Source organism: Haemorhous mexicanus, chromosome Z (assembly GCF_027477595.1).
Source record: "Haemorhous mexicanus isolate bHaeMex1 chromosome Z, bHaeMex1.pri, whole genome shotgun sequence".
In the NCBI taxonomy this organism is placed as follows: domain Eukaryota; kingdom Metazoa; phylum Chordata; class Aves; order Passeriformes; family Fringillidae; genus Haemorhous; species Haemorhous mexicanus.
In genome coordinates, this window is record NC_082381.1 from 21,037,604 (window position 1) to 21,056,822 (window position 19,219).

A 19,219-nucleotide genomic window follows, 5' to 3' on the forward strand; every position below is an offset into this window, starting at 1 on the left:
ACAGTTGAGCTGACATGGGGGAAAGAACAATTAAAAGCTCATGGGTTGAGATAAGGATTAGAAGTAAAACACTTTAAAGGCAAAATAGACTCAAAACTTTGAAGTATATAAAGAAAAATCTAATAATGAAATTATAAAAGAATAATGAGATCTTCCGTAGCCCTTCTTTCCTTCCAACCAACAACAGAGGGAGACAAAATATGGGGCTTTTAGTCAGTTTGTCACTTCTAAAAATCTTTTTTCAGTCTGCATAGGGAGAGGTGTCTTTTTTGCTATGCCATGGTGTCTCTTCCACTGGAGACAGTTCTCTCTGAACTCTTCCAATGTGATTCTGATTTTTACCAGTAGCAGCCCCGCCCAAATTTGCTGCAACATGAGTCACTCCCACGGCCAAAGAAGTCTTCCTACAACTGTTTTTTTCATGGGCCATTCAGTTCATGGGATCTTGTTTAAAGGATAAGCTGTTCTAGTATAAAAGCAAAGGTCTTTTTCTTCTATCTCTGGAAGCAAGGCTTCTCTCTTTCTTTCAAGTCTTTCGCCTGATCACAGCTCCTCAGCATCCACATGTTCCAGGATGAGCACCTTTTTCTCACAGGCTCCAGGTGATTTCTGTATTCCCCAATGCACTTAATGAATTACAGGGAAATAGATTGTTTTATAATAGTCCTCACCACAGGAGGTGAGGAGAATTTCAGCTCTGAGGCCCAAAGCACCTCCTCCTCCCCCTCCCTCTTCTGCACCAACCTTAGTGTCGCCGTGATGGTCTCCTCCCGTGTCTTCACCTTTTCCTTTTCTTTGACTCGGGAGACACTTAGTGTTCATAAGTTCATTTGTTCTCAAGTTTTATCAATTGAAAAGGTTTATAGACCTCTGCAGTATTGAAAGGTTGATCCCATCCAGGCTTCACATCGGGCAATTGTTCGCCATGCCCCTCATAGCTGATCACATGGCTCCTCTCGGTGCCATGCAGGACGCGCCAGCTGCCAGCTCCGCTCAGTGCCTCTCTTCGTATGGTGCACCAAAAAGGGGAAAAAAAAATCTACTGCCACCACTTTTGGCCCTTCTATTGGCAGCATGGCTGGCTAAAAGTGGCTAAGCAAATAAAGTTCATTGTGAGCCACACTGAAATAGCCATGCCGCATGGCGCCACCCCAGCTGTGCCCATCTTGGCTGTGCTGTCCTGGCCGCATGGCCAGCCCTGGACCAGGAAGACCCCGGCACCTACCCACCCCTCCAAGGAAGAAAAAGAGAGTTCCCAAGGTTTTGTCTTTCATAAATAATCATAGAGGCATTACACACTTTTCTGATTGACTTAGCAGTGTGTCTATTCTCAGAGGGAGCCAGCGGTTGGTTTTGCCTGGCATGGAGGAAGCTTTTAGCAGCTCCTCACAGAAATATCACTTTCATGGTTGGCTTCTTCCCTCCTGACCAAAAATAAACCCATGCAAAACCAACACAGGCAGGCTACAAAAGAGAATTTCCCAGCTACTGAGATGATGGCAGACATGAAAGAATGGAGATATCAGTACAGGCAAAACAGAAAAGCATACTGACAGTGTTTACTTATCTGGAAGTGTCTATAATGCCGAATACGCCAAGCAGTGATGTCTCCCAGAAACTACTTTTTTACAGGAGTATTAGCAATTCTTACCTCATTTTAATCAACTGAGCATCACTTGTCAACATTACTAAATAGCCAAGGAAAGCACCTATCCAGTACAAATGTTCTCCTTGTCATGTGGCTTTGCTTACACAAGTAATAGTTGTAACCAAATGTTATAAATCATGCAGTTTGAAACAATAACAATATGAAACTTAGATTATAAATCATATTATGTAACTTAGGACAAAGTGTTCAAAGACACATTAGTTCAACCCCACAGGTAGTATTTGGTAAAGAAAGTGCCTTTTCTATGCAAAAATTGTTTTGATACTCAGTATTCTAGTTATGTGAACTTTTAACTTGTCAGACTGTTGTAACATACCTGAATATTACAGTAATTTAATTAAAATGTTGCCTGCAACAATAGACTTGACTAATATTTGAAGAATAGTGAGTGTTGATTTCAAATAATGGTGAAATACATCTAAAACCAGATAAATCCCTTCTGTGGCCAACAGGGCAAGTGTTCCCCAATAACAGTGACAGGGAGACTGTAGAATAAGTTTGTTTACCTGATTAAAAAAGACAGCCTTGGAATTATAATGATGATCTCTGTAAGTATTATGTAGCACTTCAAATAAAGTGCTATTGTTTTCCAACCCTTCTGAGGGCAGGATACATGTCCTAATGTCCTTTGTCTATTAAAGATTAGTATCTATAATCAGAGGCCGTGTGTTTCAAATAAGCAATTAAGAGGCATACAGTTATAAGTACTTCACATACATACTCTTGTGAGAGGTATTTAACAGCAAATGTACATTTTCTTTTAATTTTTTTTAATTTGTTTTATTCCAGCACACAGGGTAGAGCTAAGACTCAGAAGCTGTACTGTTTCTGGAACCGACACAGCATCCACTGTGACACCAGACAGAATTGTGTCTGTAACTCATGTAGCCTCCAGTGTGGTACCAAGCAGAAGGCGCACTCTGTATGAAGCTGACAGACTCTCCAGTGGGACACCAGACAGAACTGTGTCTGTAACTCATGTACCCTCCAGTGTGGTACCAAGCGGAAGGCGCACTCTGTATGCAGCCGGCAGGCTCTCCAGTGGGACACCAGACAGAACTGTGTCTGTAACTCATGTACCCTCCAGTGTGGTACCAAGTGGAAGGCGCACTCTGTATGCAGCCGGCAGGCTCTCCAGTGGGACACCAGAAAGAACAGGTTTTGGATCATCAGTGGACGTATCTTCCCATGGGATATCCGACAGAAGTTACAGTTTGTCTGCAAGCAGCATACCCTCCATTGTGACAGCAGACTGGACAGGTTTTGGATCATCAATGGACATATCCTCCCATGGGATATCTGACAGAAGTTACAGTTTGTGTGCAAGCAGCATACCCTCCATTGTGTCAGCAGACTGGACAGGTTTTGGATCATCAATGGACATATCCTCCCATGGGATATCCGACAGAAGTTACAGTTTGTGTGCAAGCAGCATACCCTCCATTGTGTCAGCAGACTGGACAGGTTTTGGATCATCAATGGACATATCCTCCCATGGGATATCCGACAGAAGTCACAGTTTGTGTGCAAGCAGCATACCCTCCATTGTGTCAGCAGACTGGACAGGTTTTGGATCATCAATGGACATATCCTCCCATGGGATATCTGACAGAAGTTACAGTTTGTGTGCAAGCAGCATACCCTCCATTGTGTCAGCAGACTGGACAGGTTTTGGATCATCAATGGACATATCCTCCCATGGGATATCTGACAGAAGTTACAGTTTGTGTGCAAGCAGCATACCCTCCATTGTGTCAGCAGACTGGACAGGTTTTGGATCATCAATGGACATATCCTCCCATGGGATATCCGACAGAAGTTACAGTTTATCTGCAAGCAGCGTACCCTCCATTGTTACACCAGACGGGACAGGCTTTCGATCATCAATGGACATGTCCCCCCGTGAGGCACTCGACAGAATGTACACTCTGTCTCCAAGCTTCACACTCTCCAGTGGGACACCAGACAGAAAAGGTTTTGGATCATCAATGGACATGTCTCCCCATGGGGTACGCGACACAATGTACACTCTGTCTCCGACCGACACACTCTCCAGTGGGACACCAGACAAAAAAGGTTTTGGATCATCAATGGACATGTCTCCCCATGGGGTACGCAACACAATGTACACTCTGTCTCCAACCGACACACTCTCCAGTGGGACACCAGACAAAAAAGGTTTTGGATCATCTCCCCATGGGGTACGTAACACAATGTACACTCTGTCTCCAACCGACACACTCTCCAGTGGGACATCAGACAAAACAGGTTTTGGATCATCAATGGACATGTCTCCCCATGGGGTACGCGACACAATGTACACTCTGTCTCCAACCGACACACTCTCCAGTGGGACATCAGACAAAACAGGTTTTGGATCATCAATGGACATATCCTCCTACAGGATATCTGACAGAAGTTACAGTTTGTCTGCAAGCAACATACCCTCCAGTTTGACACCAAGCAGAACAGGCACTGGATCAACAATGGAGACATTCCTCAACCTGACACCAACCAGAAACAGTACTGGGTCATCAACGGGTGCATCCTCCCATACGACAGGAAACAGAGCTCCTACCATGTCTTCAATCAACATGCCCTCCAATCTGACAGGGAACAGAACTGGTACTGGGTCTTCAGTCAACACATCTTTTCAGACCACACAGACCTAGTTCTTTGCCTTCTGTCAGGTCTTTCAGCCTGAATGTCTTACCCAGCACCAGAAGAAATCAGGGAATTTAATTATTGGATGTGATTGGAGTTTTCTTTAGCAATATCCTAGCTTCTCTTCAGAAGAAAAAAACTCCAGCAATGTAAAAAGACCTAATAAAAGCACAGGAAAAAAAGGAGTAATTAAAGTACCAGCCTTTGTATTGTAGTTCAGAGTCTGTAGTTTTTGGTTGTGACAGCTGTAGGTGGCCTAAAGCTGCACAGATAATACGGCATAACAGACAGCAACTCAACCTTCCTAATCCATTGGATAGTAGAAGCAAACAAGTCCCCAGGCATGTTACTGATAGGTTGGATTCAAGTTCCATCAGGGGACTTCAGCCAAACCCTTTGAATCATGAATGCACCCATATCATTGGCCAGTGAGCTTGTGGAGTTAAGACCCTTGTCCAGTCAGCTATGTTAGAGTGGGAAATTTGAAGCCCCTTTAAAAGAGGGTGTCTTTTGTTGGTTTTCCCAGCTCTTACAGAGACGGGGCAACTGAGAGGCATTTTAAAATATTTTATTCCATTATCAGTCTTGGTGAATAGTGAGACACAAGAGATGTAAAACTCAATGCCATTCCATCAGAAGCCAACCTATTTCCTGGTTACAATACATTATAAAAGTTTTTCAACCTATTAGCTTTTGCCTCACAATGCTGCTATTAACTCTAACACCAATCACCTCTATTTTCCCCCACATGGTACTGCTACAATGCATCTTTCACAGTTCTAATTCTCTAAAATTTCTAGTATTTTTGCAGGGCCATGTTTTGAAACTCATTGAAACTTGTTTCTTGTTCAATCTCTCTCTCTCAACTATGTCATCTCTATTTCATGGCCTTCTTAAGTCAGCACAGCTAATCTCTGGTTGCATAGATGTGTACAAGACTGTGAGCTTTCTGTCAGGTTTTGAGAATTCTTTACAAATCCGTTTCCCACAGCCATTCAATAAGCATAAGTCTGTTGCTGCATGAACTCAGTGTGTGTGTACGTTGCATTCCTGTCTCCACCATCAGCATCTTTTGTCTGTAATTTCATAATATTATGAAAATGTGCATTCATATCTTCACATTTCTGTGTTTCTAGTTACTTGTATACCAAAGCACTTATTTTTTTCATTCTTATTTATTGCAGTTGTTAATTTTTATGTAGTATATTTTAAAATGTTATAAAAAACAACCTTTTGGGTAATTTTCCTCATTCTTTAAAAAATATCCACAAGTCATTTTAGTCTCTGTCTCTCAAAGTTGTTTTCATACCTGTCTATTTTAAACCAAGACTACAATACTGTAATAGGATTGAGAGACGTCCTTGAAATGCACACCAGCGATTCCTCTTGTGGAGTATCATGGCCCTGCCACGAGGCTCTTTTTTTTGGTTGGTTTTGGGGTTTTTTTGGTTTTTTTTTTTCCTTCCTCCTCGTCAGTTTAACTGCAGACACACATTTAGTTGCAAACTTAAGCCAGCTGAACACAACAAAAACGATGTGATGGGCCTTTGGGAGCACCCTTGCTCATCCTTTTTTTTTTTTTTTTTAGTTGAGGAAGGCTCTGACCCAGGCAAAGAGATTACACTTAGCGATATAGAACCATTTGGCAGGAACTCCGCTGATTTCTAGGAACAGCTGGAGTCCTGTATCTCCACAGGATGTTTTGGCTGTCCCAGGCTTTGTTGGATTTTGGCTGCAAATACCATTGCCTGTGCTTTCTTATCCACAAGTACCATGGCTGGGCAAATGCTGCCCAGTGGGCCATATTCCAAAGGCAGTTTGGTCTGGAGTTTGTGAATGAAGGAGACCCTTGTCCAATTCCAAACCACATTAAAAAAATCATAAAAGAGATTTTCCCATCCTTAACAAACAACAGACAATTCAGAAGTGAATGTAGAGCTTATTCACAGAGTGAAAAGGAAGGAAGTTTTCCAATGGAGTTGTGGTTTACAGAGTTTTTCTTCTGACTCCCACTCACAGTTGGCACTGGAAAAAGGCACATCTCTGCAAGTGTCAGTGTCTTCTGCCTGCCATGAATTGTTTTGCTGCAACAATCAGAGGCATCAGGCTGGAGAGAGGCTCAGCTGATGTTAGGAACAGGAGCAGCCCCAAGGAGAAAAAATGAAATGAACTTTCACTTCCCAAACCCATCTCCGCACAGGCTCAAGCAGGATTCCTCTGGTTCCCAGAAATATGCAGAAATAGGGCTGAGAAGGCCATCTGGACATACGTGTTCACGCCCAAAACCTTGCTGATGCCCTTTGGGTTTTGCCTTTTTTTCTTTGATATGCTTTCAATATTCTTTGCACATATATTTGTAGCTCTGTAGCCTATTGTATTAGTGACCAGTTTTCCCAATACTTTTCCAAGGCCTTTCCCTAAGCAGAAGGACAAAACAAATTCTAGAGCTCCAAGCGCTTAGGGGTCCAAGGCCCCACTGCCATCTTGGTTCTTCCTGGGACACAAGAACAACTCTTTGACATGCATTTTAGTGGACAAAGTGCAGCCAGTGCCAAGAGGGAGGACTCCAGAGAAGGAACTTGACCTCGTGTGGAATTGCATCACCACTTGTTGTCCTAATTGGTTCTTTTTATCAATTATGCTAATTTCCTAAAACCTACAAATATGTACTCATCCCTGGAGCGAGTGGGCTTTTGTGACATCTTTTCATAACTGCCCCCGAAAACCTTCAAATAAAGATCCACTTTTTTATATTACCTTCTTACTAAAATTATCTCTACTTTCATTTTCAGGTTGGGAAAAAGGCAACATTGCCATCACAGGCAAACGTGGCCCATAATCTAACTAATCTGTTCATCAAGGTGTCTTCAGTTTGCTGCTAGCTCTGTGGCAATGCTTCTTGCTGTCTAAGAACTTTGTTCTTTTCAGGAAACTCAAGATACTTGCTTAGGTTCCCCTTTTCTACAGACTTGGGCTATTGTTGAAATAGATGAGGGGCACAAATCATTGATTGGGCAACTCCAACAAGTCTAAGAAACGTTGATCCCAGTAGGTCTTAGGCCCTTGTTCTGTCAATTAACAGGGGTGTTTTAAAGGACACAGACACCAATGGAAAGAAAGGTCGTATTTCACTAGGACTATTAAGGCAACAGAAAAGTAAAATGATGCATTCAATAAAACTGTGTGCTTGGTTTTAGTGACAAGCAAAAACAAGCAAGGTAATCTGATTACTATATGAGAGACAGAACCGTGATTGAGAAAGATCCATCACCAATGGCCTGAACACTTTACAATCGTCCAGAGTCCACAGTTGCTGTGGAGTCCATTTCGCAGAGAGGACCTGGAGAACTCTTCCCAGCAGCTGAGAAAATCTTCACCCATAGCTGAGGTATCCAAATTCACCTTGAAAGTGGGTCCAGTTTTTAAGGCCCAAATCACCAAGTCAAAGTGACTTGATTATGTCTTTAGCGCAGAAACATGTGGATCTGATGTCACACTTCCTGCACCAGAGGCAGGGGCTTGGCCAGAGCCCAGGCCTTGTCTGGAAGGGTTTCCCCTAAAATACCCTATGGACAAGCCACTATTCATATCAGTGGGGAAGCTTTCTTAAAATTATACATTTCTTGCAGATATCTACACAAGGTTATGTGTAAGTTTCTGTAGCACTTGTTTGGTGTTAAGCAGCTAGCATAAATAATAATGGTGTTAGTCCCATAATGCCCAGGTTTCACCTTATAAGTCAGTTTTGGCTGAGGCCTGCTGCTCAGACAGTTAACAATGAACAGTTAGAGAACTGTTCACTTTCCCAAACAAAAGTTGTATTTGTTTAAAGTTAAATTGTAATAAGCAGTATTTAATGATATTCAATTTGTGCTACAGTAATTTCAGTTTTATTAATTATTTTTTAGTCAAAATGTATTAAATTTAAAATGCTAAGCAACAAAATCAGGCCTAGATTTTCTATCCTATGAATATTTGAAAGGGTTGAAAGGTTAATGTGCCTGGGCACATACTCGGGCAAGAATCAGATACATTGTAATTAACACAGAAGCTAGCAATAATTAGTCACAGGCTAGAGACACAGGATGAAACTTGGCAAGAAATATGGAGCAGAACTTGCAAAAATGATGGACAGAGCTTGCTAAAAACAGTGAGAAAATCACTGAAACGGCCAACAAGAGATGGCGCGTGCCTAGAGGAGAAATGCAAGGGATGAAGACCTCCAGCCTTCATCAGGAGACCACTGAGGAAGATGCGGAGCCTTCCTCATCAGGCCACAGCAGTGCACTGTGCTTGTGCCTCATGCATGCTAATGAAAATAGTGACTTTTAAGAAATGGTTTGCATAACCACACCTTTTCTAAGGAAAACTATGAATATGCATAACCTTTTCTGTGTTTGCTTTTATTTTAAAAAAGGGCCAAGTCTCTGACATTTTGGTAAGAAAATAATTAAATTGAGAGTACAGAAGCAGTTTAAACTGCTTTTCTCTTTAAATTGTTCCTATAAGACTAGCATAAATTATGTTCAGATTGAAGCAAGAGATGTCATTTGTGAGCAATTGTCCAAACTTTGCAGCAGAACTGCAACTTAAACTGTTCCATCTTGTCCTGGTTTTAGGGCAAATTTGGGAGAAGACGTCCAAAAGGGCCCCCCTCAGAAAGAGAACCCACGTGCCCCTCCCCCCCCCCCAAACTGGTTTGGGAAGGATTTCCTCAGAGAGAAGTGGAAAGAACCTGTTTTTTTAACAGGCCGAACATTCCCCAGCAAACAAAATGAACAGTACCAGATGACAAAACTCATTGGCTGCTTTGAAGAGATGACAAATTCAGAAAGTCTCTCCGGTGGGGGGTCACTCTGTTATCGGTTCCTCCAGCGCTAAGAAAGAATGCAGAGTAGCTCCAACAGGCTGCAGAGTATGATGTTTCCTTGGTGTTTCCCAGGGTCCCGATCTGGAGCAGGTTCGAACGGTTCCAAGAAAAGGGAAAGAAAAACAGTCCAGGGAAAACTTGGGCTGCCTCAGCTAGCTAAACTAACTAACTAAAAAGCAAAAGGAGCGCAGTGTTCTTCCCCATCTGTGCCCAGGCAACAGTGGAGTTCTGTGTTCCAGCAGACTGTGGAGGAGTGAGTGAGGCTGATAACAAAACTCTGCGCTTCTTCTTCTCCCCACCTTGATCTCAGAGCCAGTCTTGAAGGCACAGAATATATTATCCAGCATGAACAGAACGGAGAACTGGGGATACAAGCATCATAATGTCACCCTAGGACAGTGATACAGCTACAGAGAGTGGTGGAGGTCCTCTGGCACTGTGCATTTATAGAGCAGGTCCCTTCCCACACAGGTCAGTCAGGAAGAAGCTTCTCCTGCATTGTCCAAGAGAAACTGATGACCAAACACTGTGTCATCAGTCCCTTTTGGAAAGAAGGGAAACTGGATGACTTACAAACAAGCTGCTGAGTCTGAATGGAGCCTGAGCAGTGGGAGACAGAGTGGGCACAACAGATAAAGTTCTCATTGCAGAAATAATTGCTCCTGTATCTCTGGTGCCAGCTGTAACAGTTCTCCTCTGTCAGAAACTCATGGGAGAAAAGTGTCATTAGGAATCATTTTCTTCCTCTCTCTTTTTCATTTCAGTTTGCTTTTATTATTTTATTATTTACATTTGATTTAATTTTATTTTTATTGCTTCTTTTCCATTTCCATTCTTGCTTCCTCCAAACATCTCCTGACCTGTTCCAGCAACAGCCCAGGTCACATCCACTGAGTGTAAGTTTGTGCTTCCGCTGAATTTGGATGATGGCTCTTCCTGCAGTGCTTTGTTCTCCCCTGTGAGACAGAGCAGAAATTTTCCAGAGTAGAAATCCATTTTGATTTATGTGAAATGTACATCTTTGAGTTAAGTCTGTAGCTTGAAAACATAGCTGTTGTGTCTGACTGCCTGTTCTTGTAAAAAGCCTAGGCTCAGAGAAACTACTGCAGCTGAAGGACAAGAGATAAGGGAGGCAGACAGAGAGACAGAGAGACTGCTGCAAGAGCAGGTCAACCTGACCTAGGAATTCTTTCTGATAAAGAAGAATTAGTGGCAATTGTCATACAAAATCAGTAGAATGAATATGTACGAACCTATTGTGAAATTGCATGAATATATATTTGAGGCGGAAATAAAAGGGGATCTGGAGTTTCCAGAGGTACACATGTCATTTTAGGGGAATGATTCCCACATGCATCCAGCACTGTAATAAACATACCGTCTTTACAACTTTCACAAAAGTTGTGGAGTTTGTTTGCTTCTGCAAATCATTTTGGCAAGCCAGCCAGAAAACCATCTCTCTCGTCTGACCTCCTGAGGTATGCCCCAGGATTTTCCCAGAGGAGCTCGGCTCATCTTGGCTTGCCTCCTGTGGAGACAGAAAAGGATCTGCTGGTGTGCAGAGGATATGGTATGTATTGAGGGGTCCTGGGGGAGAGAGATAGGACTGCTGAGTAAGTCACTCAGAGACAGCTGAGTGCTCAGTCTCCTTCCTGTGTCTGCAGGCAGACCAGCTGATGGGGCGGCTGGACTAGAGATGGGGTTTCGCTGCTCCATAGAGCAGCCGCTAGCAACTCTGGGGATGAGTTGAGTGAACCTGTGTGCGTGTGTGTGTTGGGGGGGAGTGGTGTCCGGACATTGTATCATTGTATGGTTAATGCATTGTGTGGTTGATGTTAATGTGTTTGTAGTCGTGTGAGCGCGTGGTCTGTAAGAGACCGAGCGAGTGAGTGTGCCTACAGTGCAGGAGAGTTTCTACCTACGACTGAAGCAGCCAAGTGAGGCCTGAGGCGCCAGCTGGGGCAGGCTGTGGGGCAGGGAGCACCTGGCAGAGAAGTGGAGCAAGTGGAGAAGCATGGGTGAGGACATTTATTGTGTTCAAAGGTGGTGATTTGTGTAGATTATGCACACTTTAACCGTGGCTAGACGAACTCAAGGAGTTCCTCTGCCCAAGTGGTTTGGACTCGACCCTTAGGATTTTGTGAATCCTGTGAATTATTGGGTAGATAGAGGAGACAAATGAGTTCATTTAGAGTGCCTTTATTGGACTTCAGCTGGTACTATAGTAAATTGGGACTGGAACAACCTTCCTTAGAGGATTTAGAATTCCCTGGAGTGATAAACAGAACAGCCTGCCTCTGCAAGCAATTCCTGGGAGCCTTTGGTGCATTGAGAGGCTGGCATCCTGCTTCGGTACTATTGCAGTGTGGAGTTTGTGAGAGACACTGGTATTGCTGTTCTAACAAGTGTCAGGGTACATTCCACAAGGGTAAATTGAGGTTTCCTGATCAAGCTGATTCAGAACCTGAAATCTTAAAGCTTGTGTATGGAAGATCACATCTGACACCCGCCATCTGGGGGTGTTTGTGGGAGGAAAACTGGGAAACAGCTGTGAAGTTCTGTGAAGAGAGGTTTGTGTGGAAACAAGATAAGACAAGGAGAAGGAGATAATGGGAACTAACCAGGGCAAAGAAGTTCCTTGGACTAGCCCCTTGGGGTATATCTTGGCCCATTGGAAGGAAGTCACCAGCACGGGCGCTCTGAGAATAAAAAAAGATCTAATCCAATATTGCACACCCTGGTGGCCATTATTCAGGTTAGAGGATGGAGCAAAGTGGCCACCCACTGGAACGTCAGATTATAATACCTTATTGCAGTTAATGTTGTTTTTATGATGGGAAGGTAAATGGGATGAGGTTTCATATGCTGATACCTTTTTTTGTTTTAAGAAATCACCAGGAATGGCAAAGAGACTGTGGGCTCAGAGCTCCCTCTGACCCACTGGTGTTAGCTCTTGAAAAAGTAAACAAAGCAAAGAGGGGGCAAATCAAACATTTTTGTTCAGCATGCAGTATAGGCCAACAGTGTATGAGGTCAGCTATAGTTTATCATTCTGAGGGGCAAGAACAAGATACATTTGGTTTTATAAAAGCTCCTCCTAGGAGAAGGGAGTTTGTGGATGAAGATGAAGAGGAAGAGGACTTCCTCAAAAAGGAGGAGGACTCAGGCTGGGAAGGCACATCTACTAGAACCCATCCCCCTCCTGACAGCCCAGTTACATCTAGAACTAGGAGGCAAGCAGTGTTACAGGCCCCTCTGCAAGAGGCAGTGGGACCAGAAGGAAGAAGATTAATGATTGAAGTGCCATTTACCACTGTTGATTTAGAGGCATGGGAAAGGATTGCTAGGAGTTATTGCATTGATCCGATACTTACTGCCAAAAGTCTATGATATGTTATCAAACAACACAATCCAGATTGGGCCAACATCCAGTTACTACTGGATGCTTTCTCTGAAACAGAAAAACAGCTGATCTTAAAGACAGCAGAGACTTTGGCAGAGGATTGCTGCAAGAGCAAGCAGCTAGATGTAAAAGAATATTTCCCCCTCCAAGACCCAGAATGAAATCCCAATGTATCAGCAGAAGTAAAGAAATTAGCAGATTAGCAACAGTGGATAGCAACAGGAGTGGAAAGAGCTATTCCAAAAACCATAAATTGGTCTGCCTTATATTCCCTTAAGCAGGGGCCTTCCGAGACTCTGTCCAAGTTTCTAGAGCGCTTAAGGGATGCTATGCATTGTCATACATCATTGGATCTGGGGTCTGAGATAGGGATGAATCAGCTAGTTAATTCATTTTTGGGGCAGTCTGCTGGAGATATTAGACGTAAACTTCAGAAAATCCAGGGGCTGGAAGGGAGAAACCTCAAAGTCTTGCTAGAAGAGGCATGGAGGGTATATAGTAACCAAGAAGAAGGATATAAAGAAGCAATGAAAAAGTTGGTAGCAGTAGCACAGGAGGAAAGGCAAGGAAAATGCAATCAGGGACCACCCAGGCAAGGACCACCTCAGCTGGGCAGAAACCAGTGTGCAATCTGTAAAAGAACTGGTCACTGGAAAAATCAATGCCCAGAACAAAGACGAGGTGACTGACAAGTGGCTGCACAAAACAACTGAGGAGGACTGGGGGATTCTGTCCTAGAGGATCCACTGGTTATAACAATGAGGCTGGGGGAAGAAGGGAAAAGGGTGGAAATTTTGGTTGGTACTGAGGCCACATAGTCAGTTTTAAATAGAGCTTTAGTACCTGTGGAAAATTATTATGTTGTAGTGCAGGGGGCAACTGGCCAGTTTGAAAAGGCATATTTTTGCAAACCTTTGAGGTACAAATTGGGAAAACAATGGGGTATTCCTAAGTTTTTGTACATGCCAATTCACCAAAGGCACTTTTAGGGAGAGATTTATTGGAGCAGTTACAAGCAACCATTACATTCCAAAATGCAGAGGTTGCTCTGGAGGTGAATGATGAGAAGTACATAGAGGTATTAAGTTTAACCTTAACAGCTATTTAAATTAAGGAGGAAATTGATGAAGATATAATAAGTCAAGTATTTCCCGGGGTATGGGCCTCTGATGTACCAGGGAGGGCAAAAAATGCCTCCCCCATAGTAATTAAGCTTAAGGAAGGGACACAACCAGTGAGAATTAAGCAGTACCCCCTAAAAAAAGAAGACAGGGAAGGAATCAGCCCAATAACTGAAAAATTTCTGCATTGAGAGTTATTGAAAGAATGCAATATGATTTCAATACTCACATTTTACCCTTTCAGAAATCTGATGGGTCATACCGAATAGTACAGGATTTGAGGGCTGTCAATAAAGTAGCAGAAGATTTATATCCTGTGGTAGCAATTCCATATATTTTACTAACTTGTCTAACACCTGAGCTAACCCAGTTTACCATTTTAGACCTGAAAGATGCCTTCTTCTGTCTCCCTATCCATTAATCCAGCCAGAAAATTTTTGCATTCGAATGGGAAAGCCCTAAAAGAAGGTGCAAAACCTGTGGGAAACTACAAAATCAGATGGTTTTGGGAAAGCTGCAAAAGGCAGGCCTCAGAGACAACAGAACTGTGATTAGAGCTAAGCAGTAGCCATGAGATAGGTCAGTGGAAAAATTATTTTAAAAGTAGAAAAGCAGGGACAAGTTGAACAATGGTCTGTGTATTAATGATTGTCTAGGATAACTTCCTAAGCTGCAGAAAAGTTGGTCTAGCAAGATATTAGGAAGTTTGAAGTTTAATAATGGAGCTCTGTGCATTGTGCTTTAAGGCTTACAAGCAGGCATTGTATTCGAAATAAACAAGCATTGTTTTAACCAAAGGTACGTGTGCTTATAGCGGTTGGATGGAACCACTGTCAATAGGCTTCTGCTTTGTGTGATTGGTCAAAAAACGTATAAAGTAAGTTGTAACATTGAGTTCTTAGTCTGCTACTTGGGATGTGAGCTGCTGGCATCTTCCCATTGTTATAACCATGTAATGAGATTGATGCTGAAAAATAAAACAGCTCAAGTCACTTTCTTCAGCAGTCCCATCCCATTTGTGATTTGTACATAGAGCCCCGGCTGGTGATAAATGGTGCCCCATGTGAGGAACTTTGTTACACTAGAGGACTAAAACAGAAGATCATAGACAGTTCAGTCGCCAGAAGCCCAAGCTGTTAAAAGAAAAAATAGATCATCCCCTTTGTCGTCTGCACCTGGTGTCCTTGTAAGTAGTAAGTAGAAACTTTAGAAGCTCCTGAGCAACGAGATAGGAAATCATTTATCACAAACAGCATAAGACTTTTTTACCAGCTTGAGAAAATTTTACAGGATAAAAGACATTCAGCCATCTCATAACATGAACTGAAAGACTTACTAATCTGGGTAAAAGCGAATACTCAAAATATAGAATTGCAGTCTGCTTTTACCTTTAATTTTTGAGACCAGATAAACTGGTAAATTTATAATTTACTCTCTCTCAGAAAGAAAGAGACTGTGGTCAAACTAATGCCAGTCTCCAGAGCTTTAATGGAGAGTTTTAAACAGAATGATCATAGTAGAGACTTTCTCATGCGCCAAAACAGAACACCTGGTTCTGAGACTTTAATTCCGAGTGGTGCATTTCCTTTACCCATGAATACACCCAAGCAAAACAACTTTCCAAAGAATTAAATTATGTCTGTACCAATTAGTACCTCAAGTCCAGAAGTCTTGTAAGTGCAATGTTTAGACCACAACCAACCAAAATTGACTTGTAGCCTGACTCGCTGTGGTAAAAAAATTTATGTTACAAGAATTCCAGATACTAGGGCAGATGTCACTGTGATTTCTCATGTTTTAGCCCAGTGATTGAGATTTAGTAGCTCCTTCAAGTTTCCTCACAAAGATTGGAGGTGCTACTGTGTGTTTGCAAAGTGCATCCATGATTAACTTTACAAGTCCTGAAGGAAAGACAGCAACGATGGGTCCTATTGTTGTTCAGAAGCCTCTCACTGTCAAGAAAGAGACATCCTGCCCCAATGGGGAGCAAAACTGGAAGTGAGCCTGTGATAGAAACCACTTTGAAACCTGCCACCTTACAGCTAAACTGGAAAACCAGTCATCCTCTATGGATTCATCAATGGCCTTTAACAGAGAAGACATTAAATATCCTTAAAAGACTGGTAAAGAAACAATTACAGCAAAGTCACACCACCCCCATGAATTCAGTCCCTAGAATTCACCAGTATTTGTCATCCAAACGAAAACATCAGACTCCTGGAAGTTCATGACTCGAAGAAGATCAATGAAGTGGTTGAAGACATGGGACCTCTTCAGCCTGGACTCCCTTCTTTATCAATGATCTCAAAACACTGGCCTCTCATTGTGATTGATTTAAAGGACTGTTTTTTCACCATTCCACTTCATCCTGATGATGCTCCAAGATTTGTCTTTGCAGTTCCCGTCATCAATTGAAGAGAACCCATGCAGAGATAGCACTGGAAATCATTGCCCCAAAGAATGAAGAATTCGCCTATAATTTGCCAATATTTTGTTGCACAAGTTTTGTCTCCAGTTCAACAGAAGTATCCAAGATCCGTGATTCTGCACTACATGGATGATTTGCTCATCGCAGCTCCAGCGCAGCCAGAGATGGAGCAAACCCATGCTAGTGTTGCTGCTGAAATCCAAAATGCTGGACTTAAAATTTCTACAACAAAAATCCAGGAAGTTCCACCCCAGAAGTATCTGAGATAGACGATGACTGAAAAAACAATAACATTGCAGAAGATACAGCTCCGGACCAGTGTCAACAATCTGCAAGACTTACGACAGCTTCTAGGAGAAATCAGTTGGGTCAGACCTGTTTTGGGAATTACCAACGATGAACTGGGTCCACTTTTCGATTTGCTGAGAGGAAGTTGCGACATCAACTCTCCTAGAACTCTGACACCTGAAGCTTGCACAGCCCTTGATAAGGTCATGGAAGCTCTCCAAAGACGACAAGTTCATCACTGTATTCCAGAAAAGCCTTTCTCTTTTGCAATTTTAAGAGAAAAAATGCAACTTTGTGGTCTCATTTTTCAGTGGGACCCTTCTGAGATAGATCCTTTCTTGATAATAGAATGGATTTTTCTTCCCTACAGGTTTCCAAAGACTATCTTTACAGTTTTACAGATGATAGCACAAATTGTAATTAGGGCCAGAACAAGATTGTTAAGGTTAGCAGGTCAAGAATTTGCAGTTATCTATTTACCATTGAAAAAAGATTATCTTAATTGGGCAATGCAAAATTCGGATGATTTGCAGTATGCATTGTTGAACTTCCCAGGTGTCTGTTCTGCTCACTACCCAGCTCACAAATTATTGCAAGCAAAATTGAGTTTTAGAGAGAAACCTAAGTTAAGAGAGGAACCATTAAACACAGTAACTCTCTTCACTGATGGCTCTGGCAAAAGTCACAAATCAGTCGTAACTTGGTTAAATCAAAAAACAAATGCTTGGGAGTCAGACATTCAAACAGTAGAAGAATCTCCTCAGATGGCTGAACTTGCTGCTGTAGTTCGAGCTTCCAGCTCTTTCCACAACCTCTTAATTTAATCACAGATTCTGCTTATGTTGCTAATGTAGTTAAAAATTTTAAAAGATCAGTTTTAAAAGATGTTGGTAATGACACTTTATATCATTGTCTTTCATGTCTTTATACAATTTTATAATATAGAACTAATCCTTTTTTTGTTTCTCACAGTAGGGCTCATTCTTTGCTTCCTAGATTTCTAGTGGAAGGAAACAGGAGAGCAGACAAAGGGACAATGGTTATTTCAAACACTCTGCCAAACATTTTGGGACAAGTAAAACTGAGTCATGCCTTTTTTCATCAAAACACACAAGCACTTGTGCGAATGTTTCAAATTTCCAAAAGTCAAGCCAAGGTGATCATCAGTACTTGCGCTGACTGTCAGCTTGTGCAGCCTCCTGTTTCTACAGGAGCGGTCAGCCCACGAGGTTTGCAAAGCCTGCAGTTATGGCAGATGGAGATCACTAAATACCCTTCCTCTGATAAATTTGAAAATATTCGTGTTTCAGTGGACACCTTCTCTGGTGCAGTTTTTGCTTCCCTTCACACAGGTGAAACAGGTAATCATGCCTGTCATCATTTTTGCAAGCTTTTTCTTCATTGGGTGTGCCCCAAGAAGTAAAAACTGACAATGGCCCTGCATCTATATCTCAAAAACTGGCCACATTTTTAAAAGAATGAGGTGTTCATCACATCTTTAGTATTCCTCATTCTTCCACAAGTCAAGCAATTGTTGAGAGAGCACATCAGACATTGAAATGCATTCTAGATCAACAGAGGGAGGGAGTAGAGGTCAGACCACAGATGAGGTTGAACAAAGCTTTATATGTTTTTAATTTTTTAAGCGGCTCGGTTCTAGAACCCGATCCACCAATTTTTAGGCATTTTTTAAATAACACACAGGCGAAACGGGAAGAAAATCCCCCTGTTTTAATTAGAAACCCTGAGAAAGGACAAATTGAAGCTCCTTTCCAACTAATCACTTGGGGCAAAGGGTATGCTTCTGTCTCCACAGGTGCAGGAGTTAAGTGGGTCCCAGCCAAGAACGTCAAACCATATCACACCCCGGAACGTGTGGACGAGTCCAAAACCGAGGAAGCAAGTACTCAGACGTGAGCCAAACAGAAGGATCCCGGGTCACGCCTGACGTTCCTTGTTCATCCGTGGAACCTGCAAACTCTGATTTTCTGTTATTTATTCTGTGTGTCAGTTGTTGGGTTTGTGGAGCTGATTTTTGGCAAAGGCGCAGTTTTTGTTTTGTTATGTTATAGATCCCCTCTATTGGATTTTCAAAGGTGAAATCTTAATTTAAGGTCAAAAAAGCAAAACTCTTAAATTGATGGGAGGATTTTTGCCAAAGGTTAACTCATGGAAAGGATGGAGGAAAATCAAATTATGTGCTGTTTTTGGTGGGTTTTAATTGCTTCTTGTAGTGCAGATTTGCCTGTGGAACAACCAAAGACAAATGTTTGGGTGACCTTAGCCAAGGCAGCAGGCTCGGATACCATATGTTTGTCTAATTCAGAACCAGAAAAGCCTTTCTCAACCTGTCTGGTCGGTGTGCCAGTAAAGGATTTGCCTTTGAACAAAAAGCAATCTAATGGTGAGCCTGGTGAAATTGATAATGGGAGCAATCTTACATTGAATTTGAATATCTGGGCCAAAGAACTTCCCAAAGCAGTATCTGAACCCCAGGAATTAGAAATCCTTGGTTCTTTAACAATGGATTTTTGCTTTACATTTACAGTTAATGATTGGCAAGAAGGTGATCCTCCAAAGTACAATGTTACTCCCCATTATTTTGCATACAGAAATCTAAGTTTTGGGTGTAATTATTGAAACAGTTAGGATGTGCTTTCTGAGGCTGACCAATATCCACGACAATTGCCAAAAGGATATTGGTTCATCTGTGGAGATAGGGCTTGTCTTGGCATTCCATCATGCCTTGAAGGTGGCCCATGTAGCATTGGGACGC

At 42.3% G+C, this 19,219-nt stretch overlaps 1 protein-coding gene across 1 annotated transcript in view; it reads left to right on the forward strand.

Annotated features, from left to right (window-relative positions):
• Positions 1-18,360, forward strand: part of LOC132322440 (coiled-coil domain-containing protein 171-like) — a 33,720-nt gene extending 15,360 nt beyond the window's left edge. Inside the window, exons 5-6 of the mRNA XM_059836932.1 lie at positions 11,054-11,057; positions 18,260-18,360. Coding sequence (XP_059692915.1) covers positions 11,054-11,057; positions 18,260-18,360 — 105 coding nt within the window. The remainder of the gene's footprint in view (positions 1-11,053; positions 11,058-18,259) is intronic.
• The last annotated feature ends 859 nt before the right edge of the window (positions 18,361-19,219 follow it).